Here is a 22653-nt window from a genome sequence, read left to right as displayed (position 1 = left end):
ACGCCAGAGCTGCACTGCTAACCTAAGAACACATATCTACTATCTGCATTTCATAGTTACACACCAGCTTGCAAAACGTACTTCTTCCTTCTGGAGTGAGAGTAGAACTTTCAATTCCAACTTCAGTTTTGAACCAGACTAGACAGACTATGGTGTGGCCTAGGACAAGCATTCTACCTTTTACTGGAAGTGTGCTGAATTATTTGAGCCTGGAGTTTCAAAAGGGCAGGTAGGAGAATGGAGGCTTGGGTGAGCAAGACTTGTTAGTGCCTCGGATTTCTTGTCCCAAGGGAAAGAACCGAGCAGAATCCAATGAAGTGATGCTCTGGATACAGAAATTCCCTGTCCAGACACTGAGTCAATCCCAAAGGAGAGTAGGAAAGGCCACGGCAGAAGTGACAGGGCACAGAACTGCAAATCTATTCTGTGATAAGAAGCTAGCCTACAAGACCTCCTCGGGTCGTCGCAGAATTCTCAATTGGGCAGAAACAAGCAAGTTTTAGGTTCTACTCAATGCCGTTCAATGCACTGGACACTTCATTTAAACTAATGGATAAAAATCTTTATGGCTCAAGCTGTGTTTTAAAAAGTTTAACTCACGGATGGGGAAAATTCCTGAAAGCAACAGTGTATGGGGGCTCAAGGAAGACACTGAAACAGACTGCTGGGAGTAAGAACTTTATTAGCGCCATAGGCAGATAGGCGGTGGACAATCAGAATTTCTGGCCGCGCCACAGGCGCCAGGGGGAGGTGGGGGCTGGGGAGTGTTCGAGAATGAAGCCCACGTGGCAGAATCAGGGTCGTTTCTTCTAGGGTCTCATAGGAACCCGCGGCCAGGCTCCTTCCTCAGCAGGTGGTAGGGAAGAAGTGTGTCATCAAGTAGCTCTTTGATATGTCTGGTCTGGCTACTTCACTTGAGGAAGTGAGAAACTGGGCACCAGAGGAGCCTGTTAAGAAGTTAGGGACTCACAAGCGGGCTCTCGGTGAGGCAGCTCCCTAGTAGCCGGAAGGCTAGAGAGAAGGGGAAGGACTTCAGTAGGTATCAGGGTCTGGTGAGCACTCTGGTCTGGATTCTATCAATCCCCCATTTCACGCGAGAAGAAAATGAGGCTCGGAACGATAAACAAACTTACTTTAGGGTGGAAGTAGAAGTGGGCTTCTCCATTTCTGCCACTGAGAAAAGTTGCTGATAATAAAACCTTTTTCTGGCGATTATTATCGCCTGGAGTTGGGTGTGTTTCAGAGTGCTTCACACACTGGGAGGGGCTTAGCTGGTCTCTCAGCCCAGTTTTCCGGCACTTATGCAAAGCCACCTTGCATTTAAAGGAGCCAAGGCCTAGGCACTAAGAAGACACCCGGCAAAGGACTACGGATCCACCAAAGCTTAGAGTATCCCGACCCCACTGCCAGGGACACCCTGCTCCCACTGCAAAGGGCAACCACCACCGACTCCCGGGCTGGGTACCGGGGCTCCAGGACTGCGCCGAGGAAACCCGCCTTCCCGCCCCGGAGGAGAGCGGCGCGGGAAGCCAGGCCCCGCCCCCGGCCCACCTCTTCCGCTCGGCCCTTAGGAGTCTGCGCGGCCCTGGGATCCCTTCCGACGCGGCCACGTTGCCCGGTGAGCCATCCTGCAGCGCCGGGTTCCCGACACCCCTCTGCTCGGCTCTCAGCCGGGCCCTGGGGCCCAGGCCTTCCCGCGCTGTCCGTGAGGTGCAGCTGTGCGGGGACGGGTCTGGCCGCCCCAGAGCTCCGCACGCGTCTAGGATCCCCGCGCCGGAGGCCCCACCCCGCTCCGGATCTGAGAAGCCGAGAGAGAGCGCCGGGCTCTGCCAGAGCTCGGCTCCGGGCTCATGCCCTGCGGCCCAGCCGGCTCGCGCCATGGCCTCAGGGAGCGTGGCCGAGTCCCTGCAGCAGGAGACCACCTGCCCCGTGTGTCTTCAATACTTTGTGGAACCCATGATGCTCGACTGCGGCCACAACATCTGTTGCGCGTGCCTGGCCCGCTGCTGGGGTGCCGCGGAGACTAACGTGTCGTGCCCGCAGTGCCGGGAGACCTTCCCGCAGCGCCACATGCGGCCCAACCGGCACCTGGCCAACGTGACCCAGCTGGTGAAGCAACTGCGCACCGAGCGGCCGTCGGGGCCGGACGGCGAGATGGGCGTGTGCGAGAAGCACCGCGAGCCTCTGAAGCTGTACTGCGAGCAGGACCAGATGCCCATCTGCGTGGTGTGCGACCGCTCGCGCGAGCACCGTGGCCACAGCGTGCTGCCGCTGGAGGAGGCTGTGGAAGGCTTCAAGGTAGGGCCGGGCCGGCGGACAAAGAGGAGAGCCGGGGGCTTCCTGGTTTGCCGCCGAGAAAATGGCGAGCCGGACGTGGGGCCCACCGCCGTCATTTCCTCCCTGTCGGCTGCGGAGCCTCCGCGCTCAGACTCGGAAGGAGAACCTGTAGCTGGCGAGGCCAGAGGCGTCCCCACCCCCACCCCTTCTCCGAGCGCCCCCTGTTAACTGCCTCAACGCGTGCCGCGGCTGGGACGGCGCGAGGAGACCCTCCCTTGACAAAGGAGATGCACATGGAGCCATGTCCACTTCCATAGGCCTTGAACACCTCGAACTTGCTCTGGCCCAGGATATCAAACCAGACAGCCCCTGTTGGCTGGCCGAATTCACATCGACCGATGCCTATCACTTAATCTAAGCCCCCAGCGCTTCCCTGTAACCTGTTTTAGAACCTAATGGAAATGAACAGAGCTCTTTACTGCTTGAGTAAATCATTTAGCCACTCTCAGACTCGGGAGATAACTTAATGAAGAGGAAGTGAACTCACAGGACCTGAAGAGGCCTTTGTTGAATAAACACTGGCACAGCTACACAGTAATTCGAAAATGTTACATATAAAGTAACTCTCAAGTGATAATGAGTCTGTTTTGAGGACTGCAGGGATATGTACCAACAGTTAGATTTGTTTAAATGTGAGTTCATCCAAATGTCAGTCACGTTTACAAAGCTGTATCATTTCACTCACTGGAAATAAAGTTGTAATTTAGTAATGCTTACCAGTTCTGTGCATGAGGAAAATAAATCATTTTTTTCTGTATTCGTCTGAGGAATAGCTTACCTTTTGAGCCTCTTTACCCAGATGTCTCATAACCTGTGCAGAATGCTTCTAGGAACTGGTAGGTGGCTTGAGTTTAACAAATTTCTAAAACAGCTGTGCTGGACCCTGTGCTTTAGGCTCTTCCCAGGAATGGCACTGTGGTCTGAGGACAGAGTCCAGCCCGGCCTTGGCATCTGTAGTTTGGGTTCCTGTGTCATAAGCAGAGTAGCTATTTTGATGCTGAGATCTGCAAAATTCTGAATTGGCTGACTGTTTACTTTCTTCAGGAGCAAATCCAGAATCGGCTGGACCACCTAAGAAGAGTGAAAGACTTGAAGAAGAGACGGAGGGCACAGGGGGAGCAGGCACGAGCTGAGCTCCTGGTAAGGGTCCAGGTCTCCAGCCTGCAGAGAGGCATTGCATCAGGATAGCCTTGGCAAGGGTGTAATGAAAACTTCTAAGCAGAGCATTTCCCCTTGGTGTCTGTCATTCCTATCATTTAGCTCCATCCTGTCTCTGAGTGAGTGCGATCTTGACACCTCTTGCTTGAAAACAGGATGAAGAAACTTCTCAGTGATCTTGTGTAGACTAAACTTAAACATACAATGTATCATATCAGCTTTGGGAGGATTTTCCAGAGAGAAATACTTGTGCCAGTGTGTCAGTCACACTGCTTTGGATATACTCAGTAAATTGATCTTTAGCCTTAATTTTGTCTAAGGTTATATTGTATACTTTATACCTTTGAAAGACTTATCCAGGTTAAAAGAGGTATAAGGGGCCCTTGGAACAGTTGAATTCAAGTCAGATTTTAGCAAACTTTCTGAAAGGGGCCAGTAATAAGTATTTTTAGCTTTGTTAATTTACACAAGCTAAATCACAACACCTCAGTCATTGCATCTCAAAAACAGCCATGTCTAATACATAAATGAGTGGGTTTGGCTGGATTCAAGTAAAATCTTTCTTGACTGCTCTAGAGCCATTTTGCTGACCATTTGTTTATTCAGAAATAGTTTCACTATGCAATCCAGGATGGTCTTGAACTCTCCATATTCCTGCCTTAGTCTCCCCAAGTGCTGGAATTATAGTATGCACTGCCACACTTGGTTTATAATCTTAGAACTCTAGGTTTTTTAGGATGTCTTAGGTAGCCCCAGTTGATCTTAAGTTCATTATATAGTTAAGAGTGATCCTGAAGTTCCAGTCTTGCCTTGTCTGCCTTCCAAGTGCTAGGAATGCAGGCATGGAGGAATTAGAAATGTAGGAAAGATAGACAAACCAATAGAAACATTGTATGGAGAGGAACCCATAAGCACCCCCTAAAAAATCAGGGCATGGATTACTTACTGAGACCAAGTAAACACATCCAGGAAACTTGTGCTTGCTCGATCATACCAGGTCATGTCCACAGAGTGCACACCTAACCCTGCCATTTCACTGTGATTGTTTCATGACTCCGCCTGCCAGGCAAGATGTTCATGGGCTCCAGTCATGTAGAACAATGCCTTTTCTCCCCACTTTATTGCCTGTGCCATTTGCTCAGCCTAGACAGCCTGTCTAGTTTATGCTTACATGGCATTCTACAAGACCTGTGCAAACATGGACTTTAGGAAGACAGTTGAGTTTCAGTGTCTTTACCTATCCGTGGATGAACCTGACCCTGATTTGACTGGGTCCCTTAAGATTAGAGACTGTTTATTAATTAAGATTTGAAGTAATTCAGTCCGTGGTCGGCACGTGTCTGTGTAGACTGGAAAGTGAGTGGGTGAGCATAGTGTCTGTTTTCATGTAACTTGAAATGGTGAGATCTTTGGGTTAAGTCATGGGGGTTATTTTGAAGGATTCTAACAGTGAGCCTTTCCTATTCTTACCTTTGCTTGTCATTTACAGAGCCTGACCCAGATGGAGAGGGAAAAAATTGTTTGGGAGTTTGAGCAGCTGTATCACTCTTTGAAGGAACATGAGTATCGCCTGTTGGCTCGCCTTGAGGAGCTAGACTTGGCCATCTATAATAGCATCAACGGTGCCATCACTCAGTTCTCCTGCAACATCTCCCACCTCAGTGGCCTGATTGCCCAACTGGAAGAGAAGCAGCAGCAGCCCACGAGGGAGCTCTTGCAGGTAACCAGGAGAGCGCTGCAGGGCAGCTTTTACCTTGTCAGGCAACATTCCTGTGATTCCCTGTGTCCCTTTTAACTGCTAAAGTGTTAAGCATTTTGGAAGGAAAACCTGTATACTAGAAGTTGTGGTTGACACAACTCAGTTCTTCAGTTGCATTTCGTCATGGAAAAGGTAAAAGAAAAACCTAGTCCTTGGGCCTTTCCTGCACTTCCCTCTACAGTCTTAGGGTCTCATTAATCTTATTTACTCAGAATAGATTATGTATAATAAAACATTTGGGCCACATGTCATTCAAAACCCTTTCATCATCCAGTAATTTTACTGTATACTCGAGTTTTAACAACAGCCAAAGACATTGTGTGGACAACAGGTACAGTTAGCCTGAATATAAATCACCTGTGCTAGCATAACTGAGGGAAGCCAAATGCTTTCCCAGGGTAAGAGCTACTGCTTGCCTGCCTTCCTGTCTTATCTTCCATGTTTAAGTACTATGGTGGGCACAGGAATTAAATGATCAGTGAATGAGCTTTCTTTTATTGTGTTTTAGTGTAAAGTTCAGACAATAAGTAAACGGTTATCACACATGTTAATAATTGCCATTTGGAGGGATGGTGAGGCACCACAGTACTGAGCAAATTATGGCCTGCCATTAATTTCTGCTGCTGCTTGGACCTAAGTAGGTTTTTATTATTTTAAGATGTTTGGGAAAGGTGAAGAGAATGTTTTTCATCAAGGTGGAATTGTATGAAACTGAGAATAGGTGTCTATACGTTTTTATCATACATAATCATACTCGTTCATACACATAACATCCATTACTGCTTTTCCACTACATCAGCAGTAGTGAGTGAGTGTGTGTGTGTGTGTGTTATGAAGCCTAAACTGTTTATTATATAATTCTTTAAGAAAAAGTTTACTAGCCTGTTTTAACAAGATAAGAGGAGATGGCTTAGGTCTCAATAAGTGTCACTGTTTTATTGCTAGAGAGAGAAGGAAGGGGGGGTTTGAAAAGGGGACTGTTGACCTGTGAGTCAGAGTGACCAGGGTGCTAGGAGTAGATGACAGTCTTGATGTGGTTGATGCTAAACAATATCAGAGCCAAAACCATTTGATTTAAAACTGTGGTCACCGTTGGTGACTTTATGTAAAACAGTCAAAGGAACCATGTTAGAGTTGAAAGTTAACCAGGTGGAGTGGATGGAAAGTGTCAGGGTAGAGGACCTGTTGGAAGATGGTGATGGGGAGTCAGGGTAGAGAACCGATTGGAGGATGGTGACAGAGTCAGGTGATGATGGAGAAGACTTAGAGATGTGAGAAAAATTTATTGCTATGTGAATCATGAAATTGGAGCTGGATGGTTGGAGTGTACAAAGATTCAATCAGGAGAAAAAGTCTGGCTATCCAAGTCTTTGGGAAAGCAAACTGCACAAAGGTCAGAAAAAAGGCAAAATGTACACTACCTACCTGTGTTTCATTTCTCAGTTTTGTGAGATAGTCTCACATAAGCCAGGTTGGCCTTTAACTTAGCTTCTACCTAATTTCCCAAGTGATAAAGTTGCAAGCTATTGCTCGCTGTTTAAAACTTCATTGGAACTTTTAACCACTTGAGTTAGTTAGGTAGTGACAGCATCAGGAGGGAGGACCTGGTGTGTGGCTCATGCTCATCTCTCCAACATTTATGAGGCTGACTCTGAATTGCTATGAGTTCAAGGCCAACCTAGGCTACAGAGTAGCCCTGTCACTTGGAAAGTAGAGGTAGGAGGATCAGGGGTTTAAGCCTTATTGGGCCACATTAGACCTTGTCTGAGGAAGAAAAAAGAATATTCTGTGGGATAACTCACAAAACTCACAAAAGAGACAAGCTGCAGAAACATAAAATTGGCCCATGAATGTAAGCAATACTCCAGCATTTACAAAAGGAGGGTACGCCAACTAAAACTACACTGTGTCCCATATCAGAAGAGCAAAGGGGGTTGGGGATTTAGCTCAGCGGTAGAGCGCTTGCCTAGCGAGCGCGAGGCCCTGGGTTTGGTCCCCAGCTCCGAAAAAAAGGGAAAAAAAAAAAAAAAGAAGAGCAAAGCATTCTGGAGGTCATTAGATCTGCTGGTAGGAATCAGAGTTGTCAGACTAAGTATGAAAATACATAGCAAAATTATTGCTTCAACATTATGTGTGTGTGCGTGCGCGCGCGCTCGTGTTATTGTCTGTGATTGCAAACAATCTAACTTCAATCAAACCTGAAAGATTGATTTAGTCAGATAAACACTCCCCACTGAATATAAAAAAGAAAGGTAACTAGTAGAGGCCTGAAGTAGTGCTGCATACCCATAGTGCCAGCGTTCTATAGGCAGAGGTAGGGGAATCAATGCGGTATTGAGTCTAGCCTGGTTTGCATAGCCAGTTTCAGGCCAGCCAGGGCTAAACATAGTAATGGTATAGTGATGTTCTGTCTCAAGAGGACCTGTAAACTAGTGAGTGGCTTCTAATATGCATGGCTTAGTGGGAAAAAGCAAAATAGAAAATAAGTGTGGGACTGGAACTATAGCTCAATTGTTGAGTGTTTCCTGCTCTTCTAGGAGACATGAAGTCAGTTCTTAGCACTCGGATGAGCTGGCTATAGCTGCCTACACCTAACTCCAGGAGATCCACTGAGTTGTTCTAAGCTCTCTGTGCAGACAACACACACACACACACAAACACACACACAAAAAATAAAATTTTAAAATGATAGTTGAGACTTTGTGGAGGAAAAGAGGTTGGAGAGTACATGTATGAGCCAGTTTTGCAGATGAAACAAAATTATAAGACAAAGAGATAGGGGCTGGAGAGATGGCTCAGCTGTTAAGAGCACCCGACTACTCTTCCAGAGGTCCTGAGTTCAATTCCCAGCAACCACATGGTGGCTCACAACCATCTATAAAGAGATTTGATGCCCTCTTCTGGTGTATATGAAGACAGCTACAGTGTGTGTGTGTGTGTGTGTGTGTGTGTGTGTGTGTGTGTGTGTGTGTATAATAAATGAATAAATCTTTAAAAAAAAAGACAAAGAGATAGGAGGGGGCAGGAAAGAGAAGGAAATTGAAAATTAGGCACGTACAACATTAAGGGTAGTAAACAGAGAAAGAGTAAACAGGAGTTTGTTGCAAGCGTGGCTGTTCTGTATGTATATTTGTGGTTAACTCACTTTGCTCTAAGTACACTGCACAGACAGGTATCTGAGGCCCAAGAGTAGAATGAATGCCTGAGTTAGTAAATCCTTACTTCCTCTGCCTGATTTCTAGGTCCTTGAGGTTGAATTATGTCCTAATTGATCTTGTCTGTAGAGTCCCCAAGATGGCTGGGTTTTCAGTGAACACTAGGAAGAAAGCTCAAATTTCTCATATCATCTCATGGTTTCCCTTTTCTCTTTCTTGTAGGACATTGGAGACACTCTGAGCAGGTACAGTTTTCTGCCCTTATGATATAAACTAAGACTGTCTGAGCTCATATCTGTAAGTCCCCATTGGAGACTAGCCTGGGAAGTAGATGGCTGACTGAGTCTGTACCCTAATGGAGTCTATCCTTCAGACAACTAAAGGAAACTTAGCTCCTCAGTGGAACTTTATAACATGATTCAGCCTAATGAAGGACACCTTTAGTTCATCGCTTAGGAGGCAGAGGCAAGCAGATCTCTCTAGAGGTTGGGACTAGCCTGGTCTATGTAGTGAGCTTCAGAATAGCCAGGGCTACAGAGAAACCCTAAACCCTGTCTCGAAAACAAAATAAAACAAAACAAAAACACACTTTGGAACTTTTTGACAATTTGGTGCTGGGTGTGAGAGTTCACTCGTGAGGGTGCTAGAGTCTTTCCCACTTTGTTATCTTAATCTGTAATAGGGCATATACAGCCTAAGGCGTGACCAGCTTGGTGTTAAATTGTCGATGGGTCATATGAATTCCAGCTGTAGTCACTTCTCTACTGTGCTGTCTAATGGAATGTGAGCATAGTTCAGTGGTGTGACATGTGTTTGCCATTAAAGGGCTAGGGTTTGATTGTCAGCATCAGAAATGAAAGGAAGAGAGGAAAGAGGTCAAACCAGAAAGGAAAAATTTGGAGCAGGCTAGAATGTGAGACAATTTAGATACAGCTGCAAGTTAGATATTTGGGCTTCGGAAAGATGGTGTTTAATGTGAGAGTACCTACAGGGGGGAGACTAATGCTGAGGGAGCTGGGTTTGGAAGACAATTAAAACACTACAAAGGGAAGTAGTTTGTGTTAACAGACTGGGACATGTATGCAGATAACTGGTCCTCATAGCTACTGGGTTGGAGAGGAACTGGAAATTGTAACATTCCCAGTCATGTGCCCAGGAAAGTAAGACCTGTGTATGCTAGATGTGGGTGTTTTGTCTTGAGACAAGCTTTTTTTTCTGATAGGCTGGTCTTCGATTCTGATCCTCCTGCCCTGGTCTTTTACACTGAAATTACAGACATGAGCATGTCATGACCAGTTTTGTGCTGTCTTGTTTTTCCTCTTCTTCAGTACTAGGTATTTAATGCAGGGCCATTCACAAGCCAGGAATGCACTCTACAACTAATCCATATCCCCCACTCTATTTTCTGGATTTTGATGCAGGACTCAGATGGCAAGCCATCAACCTTACAAGGGGGTCACTATCTCAAACCCTAGAAATTTGTAAAGATTAGGCTTGGGGACCACAGAAATATAGCTTAGCAGTTAAGAGCTCTTGCTACTGGAGTTTGTTTCACAGCACCTAACTGTAAGTTACCTATAATTCCAGGTCCAAGGGATTCCTTTTCTAGATAGGCATTCAAGTATAAGGCACACATGTAGGCACACACACATCATCACTCTGTAGACCAGGCTAGCCTGCTGAGTGCTGGGATTAAAGGCATATACCCCATCACCCATTAAAATTTTTTTTAAAAAAAATAGGTTTGGCTCTATGAGTTCTGAGGTCAAACGTTTCATTGACAAGAGACTTAAGCATAATAAAATTTTTTATAAGAAATGTGTAATTAAATAGTTCTGTGGCTGGTATGGTGTCAGTAATCTTTTCAAAGACTGATTTCTTCCCATTGTGCCAAAATGTAGTCATCGTTTAGACCAAGAAAACTTGGCAGCTAAACTGTCAATAAGGTCTATGCAGATTTAAAGAATTTGTGTGTGTGTGTGTGTGTGTGTGTGTGTGTGTGTGTGTGTGTGTGTGAGAGAGAGAGAGAGAGAGAGAGAGAGAGAGAGAGAGAGAATATGAATGAGAATTACCCACTATAAATACCAATGGCTTTTGGGCAAGGGCAGCCTCATAATTCATTTTAATTTTGAAGACTTGCATTTCTGCTTCCTTCGTTTTGTAAGGTTTGGGGCAAGATCTCACTAAGTAGCCCTAGATGGCCTTGGACAAGCAGTGACTTTATGTTCCTGCCTCCTGGGTGCTGCAGGTATTGCAAGGAGGAGCCAACATACCCCACTGAAGACTTGGTATTTGCAAAGCTGTGAGCTAGCGCTTTGGGTGAGATAGGAATGAGTAAGGTCGTCTCTCACTGTGACTTAGAGGAAAGTCGTAAAAGTTAGTGGAAGCTAATTGTAAAGACTGCCTACTTGTATTGGACGATTAGCTGGGACCTGCCCCCCCTTTTCCTCAAAACATTGTTGAGGGGGAGGCTGTATTGTCAGTATCTATATATTTGTTGTTTTTATTTTAGGGCTGAAAGAATCAGGATCCCTGAGCCCTGGATCACACCTCCAGATCTACAAGAGAAAATCCATATTTTTGCCCAAAAATGTCTGTTTTTGACAGAAAGTCTAAAACAGTTCACAGGTAATATGAGGAGAGGAAATGGGTTTATTATATTCTGGATGTGTGGCTATCATTGTCATCTGATGCATTTTCCAACCAGTTAGAGAAATATAAACCGAATCTCTTTTTTTGCTTTTAGAAAAAATGCAGTCAGATATGGAGAAGATCCAAGGTAAATTTACTTATTTACTGAGCTCTTGATATTTCAAATGTCTTGGAAAGAAGCTGAGTATGTAGAGTCTAGGGGGGTCAGCAAGATGGCTCAGTATGTGAAGTCACTCACTGGGCAAACCTGACGACCTGAGTCTGATACTTGGAACCTACATAAAGGTGTAAGGAGAGAACAGACTATGTGTGCAGTGAGATTTGTGATGCCACACACAAACATATGCTTCCCTACTTGAGACATGGTTGCTCTAGCTTGGGTTTGGTTGAGACAGTCATAATGTAAAGCCCAGTCTAGCCCTTACTTAGTGGTCTCCTGGCTCAGACCTTCAGGTGTGGCGTCATATCCATACTCCTCAGCTACATTTAGGTCATTGGCTAGTAACCGGAAGTGGCTTTCCTTGATCTGATTCTTGTTTCTCTTCCTCTTCCTTTGCCACTTCAAAGACTTATGTGAAATCCTTGGCCAGCTAGAAATCCCACATAAATTAATGATGGCAGTGGGTGTCATTTGAGCCACCCAGCCTCTACAGCAAAGATGGTTCGTACAAGATAAGAGTTATATATATATATATATATATATATGTCATGCATTTGAACTTTTTGCCTTTGCAGAATTCAGTGGTTCTCTGGAGGGTGGAATTCTTGAACTTGGCTCGGTCTGATACCATGTTTTACAAAGTTCACACATGTTATCTGTATAGCCAAGGTTCCCAAACCCCCAACCCTAAAAATCCTTGCATGTGCAAAGCATAGAAGTGCATGCTTGTAAACCTAGTACTTTACAGCTGATCAGCGATGACGGCCATGAGTTCAAAGCCAGCCCAGGCCATATAGTGAGTTTCAGGGCAGCCTGAGTTACATAGTAAGACTATCTTTTTAAAAGAGAAAGAATTCCTGGGCAGATAAGCAGATATGGAGTCATAGTGTCAAATGAAGAAGTCAGTACCCAGTTGACACAGGTGTTCCGAAATACTAGTGGATTCCAGTGCTTTGTGGGGTTTTTGTTTGTTTGTTTGTTTTGGTTATTTGTTTGTTTGTTTGTTTAACCAAATTGCATTTACTTAACATGTTTCCTAGAAAGACACACAGTCAGTAACTTTTCTTTCTTGTCTTTCAGAGTTGAGAGAGGCTCAATTATACTCAGGTAGGTGCTAGAAGACAAACCATGTTGAAGAGTGGATTAAAAGCCCAGTGAGCCTACGTACTATTATATGTCCTTTGAGACTGCCTCAGTTTGAATCCTTTAGTTGCATATGTACAGATATACAGCCAGAGCCCAGTTGTGGGGACCAGAGGCAGGGATATCAGCAGATTAAGGCCAGTTTTTGCTGTGTAGTTAATTTGCATAGATTCTGTCTCAAAAGATTAAAGGGAAAGCTTGAGTAGAGTAGATGTTCAGGGCAAAATCTCAGAAGAAATACAAGCATGATTTGAAAGGTAATATTAAGCTTTCAAATTCAGGAATTAGACATACGTGAGGAAGTTTTAAATGTCGTCTATGAAGGAGATTGAGCCTTAGACGCAAGAAAAGGAATGGGGAATAAAACTATTACTTTCATTGTTATCTACACAGAGGCCATTAGCTAATCTAAATAACTTTTTTAGGTTCTGAGACAGGTTCTTGCTATATAACACTGGCCATTTGCTATATAACACTGGCCATGCAACATAGGCTGGTCTGGAACCCCAGAAAATAGTCCTACCTCGCTCTCCCATGTGTGTCACCATACTTGGTTCCAACAGTAATTTTTTAAATATGCAGTTGACTGTGTTTGATCATATAATGTCACCTTTGGTGGGCATCTCTCACTGTGTTCTGGGGAAGTAGGTGAAATGGCAGGTGGTCTTAATGGCAGGTGGTCTTGAGTGAATTCTTCTGGCTTTCAACTGACTTTCCCCTTGTCTTCTACAGTTGACGTGACCCTGGACCCAGACACAGCCTATCCCAGCCTGATTCTTTCAGATAATCTTCGGCAAGTACGGTACAGTTACCTCCAGCAGGATCTTCCAGACAACCCTGAGCGGTTCAATCTGTTTCCCTGTGTCTTGGGCTCTCCATGTTTCATCGCTGGGAGACATTACTGGGAGGTAGAGGTGGGCGATAAAGCCAAGTGGACCATAGGTGTCTGTGAAGACTCAGTGTGCAGAAAAGGTGGGGTGACCTCAGCCCCCCAGAATGGATTCTGGGCAGTGTCATTGTGGTATGGGAAAGAATATTGGGCTCTTACATCCCCGATGACTGCACTCCCCCTGCGGACCCCTCTCCAGAGGGTAGGGATTTTCTTGGACTATGATGCTGGTGAGGTTTCCTTCTACAATGTGACAGAGAGATGCCATACCTTTACTTTCTCTCATGCTACCTTCTGTGGGCCAGTCCGGCCCTACTTCAGCCTAAGTTACTCGGGAGGGAAGAGTGCGGCTCCTTTGATCATCTGCCCTATGAGTGGGATTGATGGGTTTTCTGGCCATGTTGGGAATCATGGTCATTCCATGGAGACCTCTCCTTGAGGAAGTGAACTTAGACCACAAGTGCTGTTGCCTGTAGTCCTACCCCAGGCACAAGGGATCTTGTTGTCTTGTTGATTCCTGTCTATCCAGCGGGGTGTCCTCACCTTCCATGCCCTACAGTGAGAGACAAGATGTCCATCCACGATCTCTACTCACTTTCCCTTCCCTTGCAGATTGTGAGATGTAACAAAAAGTATTGCTATTTCCCAGAAATAAAAACCAGATTTCTCCTCTTGTGTTTCACACTTTTTGTTTTTGTTTCACACGTTACTGAAGTACATAATATGGATAGGATTTGAGTTTGGAGAACCACTTTCCAGATTCCTGGCCTGGCTTCTCTCAGTGTGGCTCACAGTATGGAAGTAGAAGCCGAATAAAACCTTTCCTCCCAAGGTGCTTTGCTTAGTGCTTACATAGCAATAGAGAAACAACTTAAAAAATTGGTACCAGATTCATGAGCTATTGCTATGATAGACCTAACCATGTTTTGGAAAAGATTATGGAAGTATTTGTAACTTTGGTTTGGAAAATAAGAGTGTTGAGAGGAATACAGATGTAAAAGGCCTGCACTATTGAGGTGAAATCTTCTGGGAAGTGTTTCCTCAGGGTCAGTACAAGCAGTGGTCCAGAGAGGGCCAAGACTGCATCTTGGTCCTGAGCTATTAAAAAGCAATCCAATAAGCAGTGGTCCTCTCGTAATCCTTCAGTTCCTGCCTCCAGGTTCCACCCCGAGCGCCTGTCTGATATCACTCAATAATGAACTGTGATGTGGAAGTGGATCCAAATAAACCCTTTCCTCCCCAAGATGCTTTTTGGTCCATTTTACTATAACAGTAGAGAAGAGAGGTTTCTGGAACATGTCTCCTTTCTAGGAACCCAGGATGGAAGACATACACCCCTTTTAGTTTTTCTTTCATGAACTTAGTTTACTAACCCTGTAAATATGGCCTAGTTTGGGTTACAAGTACTTGACATTATTAGTGAAAAATGACCCTACCTATGTAGTGGCATAAATTTTAACCAGTGTCTCTGGGTTACAATTATTTTTACATTGATAGTGTAAAATGTCCCTGCCTATGTAGTGACAAATTTTAACCAGTGTCTCTGCCTCAGTGACTCTCTTTGCTCCCTTCATTCTGTTGAAAGGTCTATCTTAGTTTTAAGTGCATATTATCTAAGCTTATCCCTGGAGTGTTTGCCAGCTGGAGATGTTGAGGTAGTGCTCCAGGCCCTCACTGTATCCTTTTGGGGGCAGGGTGCCATTAGGGGCAACTCCAGTCCATGGTCTTCGGAGCCAGAAGCTAAAATCCCTGAGCAAGCCCTACCATGGTTCTTATCCCTGCTTCCTTTTGGGACGTGTCTTTCTTTGTTTACTACTCCAGTTGGTGCTTCAAGCTGGGAGAAGGGAGCCTAAAAATGAGGTGGACTAACGTCTCACTGCAATAACCAACTTTATTTTGAGCATCAGACAATTTATAATTTTAAGGGTTTAGGAAGGTTTACATTGAGTACAATCTTAAGGACAAGCCATACGTGGCAAGAAACATCCTTTTCCTATACAGGCATTTAAACAGATAATAATAACCAGTTGTAATGAATAATCTCTAAACCTGGGAGGAATATGGAAACATTCTAAGTACATGTTTTTTGAAGAAACTGAGGTTACAAGACTTGTCTTGTTTTCTTGGCATTTTCTCACAAGCACTCAATTCCCCTAGCATGACTCAATTCCAACACTACATTTAAAAATAAAGTGAATAGGTATGTTTGTATTGCTGTTCTATTTTGGGTCTTGGGTAAGAGGTGGTGGTAGTGGCTATTGATTTTTCAGTGTGGGGCCATAATCTCTGACGTAATAGCTTCTTTCCAAGTAGTGTTACACCTGGTTTCTCAGTACCCGGTCACTAATGCTGAGAAGCTACTTTGCCTTATGCCTGGCCTATAACTATTGTGTTGACTGATCTTCTAATTTCACTGAGAAATATTTTCAGGCCTGTGTGGGTTATTACTAGTGTGAGGTTTTGTTCTTGAGACAGAATCTCTTGGAACCTACACTGGCTTCACACTTGGTGTGATCTTCCCAACTTGGTCCTTTGGGTGCTGGGATTTGCAGGGAGAAGCCACAAGCTGAGCTGAGTGTTTTTAAATTGTCTCTGAAATAATGCAGCCCTGAGTGGAATAGATCAGAGGTCTCAAACATGCTTCCCAGAAAAACAACCAGCCCAAGTTTGTGGGTGATGTCACCATGTGCTGCAGAAAATTAGGTGTCCCCATGTTACCGAGGACTGTTGAAGGAAGAGAGACACTTAGGGCCTTGCAGCAGGGAGCTCCAGCCTCTATGGGCTGAATCTTTGAACAGCCACACTAAAGTATATTTATGGGTTGTTCATGAAAGTTGTTTTTGGGTAAAGGTCCTAATCTAATCAACACAGCTCCTGATGGGAAGCATCACACCTCTGCAACTTTAGTCCTTATTGTACACTGTTCAAAGTACTCAACAATGAAAGACATCCTAAGTGTTCCACAACCATCTTGTGACCACAGTCACATGCAAAGGCTGTGAAGCTCCTTCAGAAAAACAACTCTAGATGTACACCTAGAAAACAACTTCATTCTAATATCTACCGTAGATAGAATGATTCTAGATTTCCTGCTACAGTGAGGCTGAGAAAAAAAATCTCAGGAGTTTAGGTCTTTGCTTTTGTATGTCCTCAGAATATTAGATTGTTTAGCTACGTACACATTTAAATATACTCATTCCTAGTCTAGCATTGGGCTCCCATGGCTGAAGGCCATTAGTAAATGTGTCCTAACAAATGAACTACGTCCCAACTCTTCATCTGCTTCTTAGGAAATATCCCAGGTGGCTTTCCCAGTGCAGGATTAGCTTCTACAGATGTATAAATGCTTCTCCTCTTACCTCTACATATGCATCATGGTATGTAACGGAGAGCACGTGCACACCACACAAATAGATATTTTCATAGGAGGTGAAATTTAATGTTGAGTGAAAAAGATAGCAGTTAAGTTTATGAACAAAGGGGTTGCCATTACTTGAGTGTGTGGGAAGATGACCAAGAGAAAGCAGCCAAGAGCTGGTGTTTGCTTTTCATGGTAGTGGGTTCATGAGTACTTAAGATTTCAACTTTAAAAAGTCCTGTTTTGAATAGGATAAACAGCCCTCAAACTGAGTTGGAGAGATGATGCAGCAGTTAAGAATTGTTGTACAAGACCCTGGTTTGGTTCTCAGTATTGAAATCTGATTCCATTTTATGATCTTCACAGATACCAGGCACAGAAGTGGTTTACATATATACATATGTATAAGCAAAAACCTTCACTTTTTTTTTTTTTTTTTTTTTTTTTAAATCTAAGTGAGGGTTGGGGAATTAGCTCAGTGGTAGAGCGCTTGCCTAGCAAGCGCAAGGCCCTGGGTTCGGTCCCCAGCTCCGAAAAAAAAAGAACTCACTCAGGCAGACTGCCCCTGCTTCTCTCCCAAGTGCTGGAATTAAAGGCGTGCAGCCATAAACTACTATCTTTTCATTCACTGAATCAAAATATGAGCTCTTAAGGCAGACATGAGGATCAGTAAGATTCTTTAGGCTCCTGGTCCTTGAAGGATCTATTTAATTATATATTATATAATATATATATATTATATATAGTATATATATTTTATTATATTATATACTATATATAATATAGTATATTATATATATACTAGGGTTAGCACTCTTAATATCCCCCTCCCATCTCCCTATGTATACACCAATTTCATTATAGATGGTCATGAGCCACCATTTGGTTGCTAGGACCTCTGGCTCTCAGGAAGAATAGCAGTGTTCTTATCCTCTGAGCCGTCTCTTCTGCACATACCTTGGACTGCTCATTTTCTCCTGATACAGTACCTATACAAGACACTCAGGTGATAAAGGGAAACTAAACAAGGAAAAACCTGGTGCTCAATACATTTAGAATAGAGGATATGCATGATAATTCTCAACCATTTAGTATGAAATTAAGGACAAAGAGCTGCCAAATAACTAATGAAAGTTGTTACTACATTTTATCTGAAGTCCACACCAAAGGATATGTATAAAGAAATTACCTCCCCGACTGCCCCCACTCCAATAAAAACCTATTGTGCCTAAGTGGTGCCTAGTGTGCCAAGGATGCTGTTGCCTTTCAGTGAATGACAATGACTCTTTGGCTCATATATGTAGTTAGCCAGTTTTGGGTGCTGCAATTGAACCTGAAGACACAAGATAACTTCTGTCCTTGAGGAAGTTAAGGTCAATTAACGGTAAGGGATAAATGAGGGCATCTAAAGAATGGGAATAAATGAAACATCACTGCTGGTGGCCTTTGTTTACAGTATAGTAACCAGTGGAAGCTAAATGAGAGGTCAACACACTATCCTTCCTGTACCCTTCTTCCTCCTGCTGTACGCTTATCAAACCCAGAACCCAAATCATGCAAAGCAAGGCTTCATCACCATTGTACTTTTCCCCAAGGACATGAGACTAGTATCCATAGCTCAGTCCAGGAATAAACTGTGCTGTTTAAATTATTAAACCCTGGTCCTTTGCCTAACCCAAATTTTCCTCCTGTCTGAGGGCTCTCTGAAAAATAGTGAGAAATCACAAACTGGTGGGACTGTTATTGAGGAATTGACTCTACTGGGTTGTATTCAAGGTGTGTGGACACACTGACACTATTGTTCTGCTTCAGTTTAACTTATGGTTTCTGTGATTAAAATAATACCCCAACAAAAGCAACTTTGGAGAGAATGAATTTATTCTCACGCAGTCCATCAGAGCAGGAGAGTGTGGCAGGGACTTGAAGCAGCTAGTCACATCCACAGCCAAAAGCAGAGAAAATTTATGCATGCTTGCCAGTGCTCTGCTGGCCTTTGCCTTTTTACTCAGTCCATGGCACAGACCATGAAAAGATGCTGACCACAGCAAGGATAGATCTCCCCACTTCAACCCAAATCAAAATTTCTCAATATGACTGGAGAGATGACCCAGTACTCTCACTTCAGCTCATAGCCACATAATTTCTGTTCAACGGAATCCAGTGCCTTTGGGCACCAGCACATATGACACATAAACATTCATGGCGGCAAAACCCCATACACAGAATGAAAAAGAAAAGTTCTTCACAGGCCAATCTAAACCAAATTATTCCTTAATGACACTCTTTTCCTGGGTGATTCTAGATTTTGCTAAGTTGACAAAACCAAACATGTTCTGTGTTACTTTTCATTTTCTGTATTGAAGTGTAAATTTACTCAGATCTGCCTTCTGTGGGGTTAATTTTATACTCCAAGTTTGAAATGGAGTAGGGTATATGAAGGTATATACATCGGGTGTTTTCATGTCTCTTATAGCATATACAGTAAAGCCTGGCACCTTCTCTCAGTGTCAACAATCACCAGTTCATGTTGAATCCCATTTTGAATTTCCCTTCATCTTTGTTTCAAACTTCCCATCATACCTCAAAGAAAATTCTGGACATAATATGGGAAATTCGGGAAATTTATGAATTTCTTTATAAAGGTCACATGGATCTCAGGGTGGGATCAGTACTGAGTTCTTTCTTACCAGTGCAAGAAATTTGGTTTAGTTTCCATAATTCATTATGGGACAGGGAAGAGAATTAAGGCTTGGAGGTTTGTTGGTTTTCTGAGAGAGTCCTGATAGATAGATAGATAGATAGATAGATAGATAGATAGATAGATAGATAGATAGATAGATAGATATAGATGTATGGTGTTGCTGAACTGCCTATGTAGCCTAGATTGATAGTGAATCCCTGACCCTCCTGCCTCCGCCTTAGTGATTACAACTGTGTGCCCAGTCTTTTCATTTTTAACTGATGCAGTCACCTGTCAGTGTTTTCTTTTCTTTTTTTTCTTTCTTTCTTTCTTTTTTTTTTTTCTGGTCTCTACCACTTCTTCCAGTAATCTGCTGGCCTTTTCAAATCCCCTCTTGTAGAAAATGCTTTCATTAAAACGTAGGATTGGGGGCTGGAGAGATGGTTCAGCAGTTAAGACCACTTCCTGCTTGCTCTTGCAAAGGGTCAGAGTTCAGCTTCACCAGTTCACAAATGTCTGTGACTCTGGCCTTCTCGAGCACCCACACACATGGCATATACTCAACACACATACATACACAAAACATACAACACACACACATACACAAAAATAGAAAATAAATCTTAAAAAAAAAACTAATGTAGGGTTGTCGGGGATGGGGACTGAGGAGAGGCAAGTTAAAACTAAGGATTTATGAAAATCCTTATGGAAGCTTGCTACGTTGTAAGCTAATTAAAATATGATTTTTTAAAAAGGGAGTTTGAACACAGTACCCTGTATCAGTAGAAAATGCTTCCTCCAAAAGATATGTTATTGAGTGAAAATCTCAGTTATGTTTTGAGGAAGACCTTAGGCCGCAAGCCCGCAGACTTGGTTGCAGAATAAAGAGAGCTCAAGCCCACACCCACAGCAAGTGCCAGGTTAGCTAAGGCTTACAGGAGGAGCACTCAAAAATAAGAGACATGATGCTTCGCCTGAGCTTTTCTTTTGTAACCTTACAGATCTTTTGTTTTCACATTATGGATTCCAGATTTGTGGACTCCAGCAGCAACATATACATGCAAGCAATGCATCTATACACATGCATACAATAAGATTTTTAAAAATAAAAGCTTAGAAAGCAATTTACTGAGCAAGTATAAAAATCCAATGTAAATGCTAAACCTTATAAATCTATTTTAAAGTCCAGTTTTATGTGTTAAAATATTTTGGTTTCTCTCTTTTTTTTAAAACAATAATCCCTAAGTTTCTTGTTTAATCCTAGCATTCTTTCTTGGTCAGTTTTAGACTAGACGATTTTTTTCTTTTTTTGGTCAGTATCAATTAAAAATCGATAAACTTTGATCTTGTGATTTCCCTTCTAAAAATGTAAGGGAGTTGAATACTGCCTCATTTACTGTTCTGATATTGTGACAAGGCATCAAGACCGAGGCCTCTTATAAAAAAATATGTATTGAGGTGTACAGTTCTATAGAATCAGAGTCCATGATCATCGTGGCCAGGAGCATGGCAGTAGGTATTCACTGCAGCAGTAACTAAGAGCTTGTGCCTTTGTCTGCACTGTGCAGGCTTGGGTGGTGGGTTGGGGGGGGGGGGGTGGAGCGCAGGCTGGGAATGGCACAGACTTTTGAAACTTTCAACTCAACCCCAGTAACACACCTCTTCCAACAAGGTCACACCCGCTAATGGTTCCTAAATAGTTTGAGCAATCAAGGACCAAGCATTCGAATATATGAGCCTACAGGGGGCATTCGGAGCCAACTGACAAGATTCCTTCCTTTAGTTGTTAAAATGTTTGCAAAAGAGTATTTGACTACTTAGAACAATGATTCTAAACTTCCTAATGCTGTGATCCTTTAATGCAGTGACTCCCAACCATAAAATTATTTTCATTGTTACTTCATAACTAATTTTTCTACTGTTTTGTATCATAGTATAAATATTTTTGAAGACAGAGGGTTTCCAAAGGAATTGAGAGCCACAGGTTGAGAACCACAGACTTAGAATGCATGTGTGTTTGCATTACGTTGCTTTGAAAGCAAATGGATAATGTGAGCCCTACACATGACCGTTTGGAGATTTTATTTTTTGTTTGTTTGTTTTTGCAAGGATTCACATTATTACGGGAAATGTTAGCAGCAGTTATAGTTCACATATACACAAAAATAGAAAATAAATCTTAAAAAAAAAAAAAAAAAACCTAATGTAGGATTGCTGGGTATGGGGACCGAGGAGAGGCAAGTATGGAACAGGTTAAACAAAACTAAAGATTTATGAAAGCTTGCTACTTTGTAAGCTAATTAAAATGTAACTTTAGGGCTGGAGAGTTGGCTCACTGGTTAAGAGCACTGACTGCTCTTCCAGATGGTCCTGAGTTCAAGTCCCAGTAACCATGTGGTGGCTCACAACCATCTTGTAATGGGACAGCTACAGTGTACTTATATATAATAAATGTTTAAAAAAATATGATTTTAATGAGATGAGACTGCAGGCGATTTTCAGTTTTGACTTTTTTCCTATTTTCTATCATTTATATGGACTTTGCAATTAGAAAAAAAACAATTACAAGAAGTACCTTAATTATAATCATTAATTATAATGACGCCTTGTTGGGCTTCACTTCCTGTATAACTTTCTTTCCAAAGAGCAACAGCTTGTGAAAGAAAATACAACAGATCTTGTATGTTGGAGAGAGGCTCATTATTCACTAGACTCTCGACTTTTTTTCTAATCATTTAAAATAGATTTTGAAAACAAGAGTCTGGAAAGCTAAGATAAGGCATACTAAGACAACAGTATTCTCTTCGTACAAAGACAAAGACTTAATCTTTGCAGGTGGAAAAAAAAAAGGTCTTCGTGCTAATAAAAATATGTAAAATTCGATCGGTACAAAGTTGATTAAAATTTGCAATGTGTGTCTACTGTCTGCACTTAGCCCCAGATAATACCACAGTTCAAATACTGAACGTTCACTGCTCTGCCCTGAGTGGCACTTGGCCCTTAAATGTCGCTTTCATACAGCGCCTCTGACCTATATAGTGGAATTCTGAGGGCCAGAGACACAAAAGCAGAGACCAGGGCTGCTGACCCTGTTTTCCGTCTTTCCTCACAATCTGAGCGAACCAGACAGATGGAGAGCACAGACGCTCTGTCTTCAAAACATTTGCATCCAGTTTTATGCACGGACATTTCCTTCCTTCTTTTTCCTTGGCTAAATATTCTTCCATTTCACTCCACAGGTGTTCATATTTTGTTAGCGTTTCCAACAAATTTCGATGTCGCTACCTCAGCTAGAGTGCTAGAGCGCTAGAGCGCTAGAGCGATCTCTATATCAGGAAAATATCTGCAAGTTTCCATCGTGT

The 22653-nt window shown here is 43.1% G+C and overlaps 2 protein-coding genes across 7 annotated transcripts; one reads left to right on the top strand and one right to left on the bottom strand.

Moving 5' to 3' along the window:
* Nucleotides 1-662: 662 nt before the first annotated feature.
* LOC134482717 (uncharacterized) lies at nt 663-1880 on the bottom strand. 3 transcript variants are annotated; one of them, XR_010059192.1, is made up of 2 exons: nt 1134-1880; nt 663-1011 (listed from the first exon to the last, which is right to left on the bottom strand). XR_010059192.1 is itself a non-coding variant. In XM_063276952.1 (2 exons), the coding sequence occupies exons 1-2, from the start codon at nt 1878-1880 to the stop codon at nt 911-913; spliced, it is 366 nt and encodes a 121-aa protein (XP_063133022.1). In that variant the 3' UTR covers nt 663-910. The 3 variants fall into 3 exon arrangements, 1 of the variants encoding a protein (XP_063133022.1); XR_010059193.1 differs by having other exon boundaries at nt 663-947; XM_063276952.1 differs by having other exon boundaries at nt 663-947; nt 1552-1880.
* On the top strand, nt 1588-13937 carry Trim27 (tripartite motif-containing 27). Of its 4 annotated transcripts, XR_005495255.2 has the most exons (9): nt 1879-2298; nt 3382-3477; nt 4985-5215; nt 8632-8654; nt 10922-11037; nt 11156-11188; nt 11629-11722; nt 12302-12328; nt 13097-13209. XR_005495255.2 is itself a non-coding variant. In NM_001134974.1 (8 exons), exons 1-8 carry the CDS (start codon nt 1879-1881, stop codon nt 13690-13692), a joined length of 1542 nt encoding a protein of 513 aa, NP_001128446.1. In that variant the 5' UTR covers nt 1588-1878; the 3' UTR covers nt 13693-13937. The 4 variants fall into 4 exon arrangements, 3 of the variants coding, with proteins under 3 accessions (NP_001128446.1, XP_038951445.1, XP_038951446.1); NM_001134974.1 differs by lacking the exon at nt 11629-11722 and having other exon boundaries at nt 1588-2298; nt 13097-13937; XM_039095517.2 differs by lacking the exons at nt 1879-2298; nt 11629-11722 and adding an exon at nt 2831-2969 and having other exon boundaries at nt 13097-13935.
* Nucleotides 13938-22653: the final 8716 nt, after the last annotated feature.

This window comes from Rattus norvegicus, chromosome 17 (assembly GCF_036323735.1).
Source record: "Rattus norvegicus strain BN/NHsdMcwi chromosome 17, GRCr8, whole genome shotgun sequence".
Classification (NCBI taxonomy): Eukaryota; Metazoa; Chordata; class Mammalia; order Rodentia; family Muridae; genus Rattus; species Rattus norvegicus.
Note: the sequence above shows the minus strand (reverse complement) of the source record. Positions and strands in the feature narration are given on the sequence as shown.

What these genes read in the sequence shown, in the direction of transcription:
- Trim27 (NM_001134974.1), top strand. Translation starts at nt 1,879, where the DNA reads ATGGCCTCAGGGAGCGTGGCCGAGTCCCTGCAGCAGGAGACCACCTGC. An exon ending in CCACGAGGGAGCTCTTGCAG is followed by an intron (nt 5,216 to 8,631) that starts GTAACCAGGAGA and finishes TCTTTCTTGTAG; the next exon opens with GACATTGGAGACACTCTGAG. An exon ending in ATTGGAGACACTCTGAGCAG is followed by an intron (nt 8,655 to 10,921) that starts GTACAGTTTTCT and finishes TTTTTATTTTAG; the next exon opens with GGCTGAAAGAATCAGGATCC.
- LOC134482717 (XM_063276952.1), bottom strand. Translation starts at nt 1,880, where the DNA reads ATGGCGCGAGCCGGCTGGGCCGCAGGGCATGAGCCCGGAGCCGAGCTC. An exon ending in CTAAGGGCCGAGCGGAAGAG is followed by an intron (nt 948 to 1,551) that starts GTGGGCCGGGGG and finishes ACTTCTTAACAG; the next exon opens with GCTCCTCTGGTGCCCAGTTT.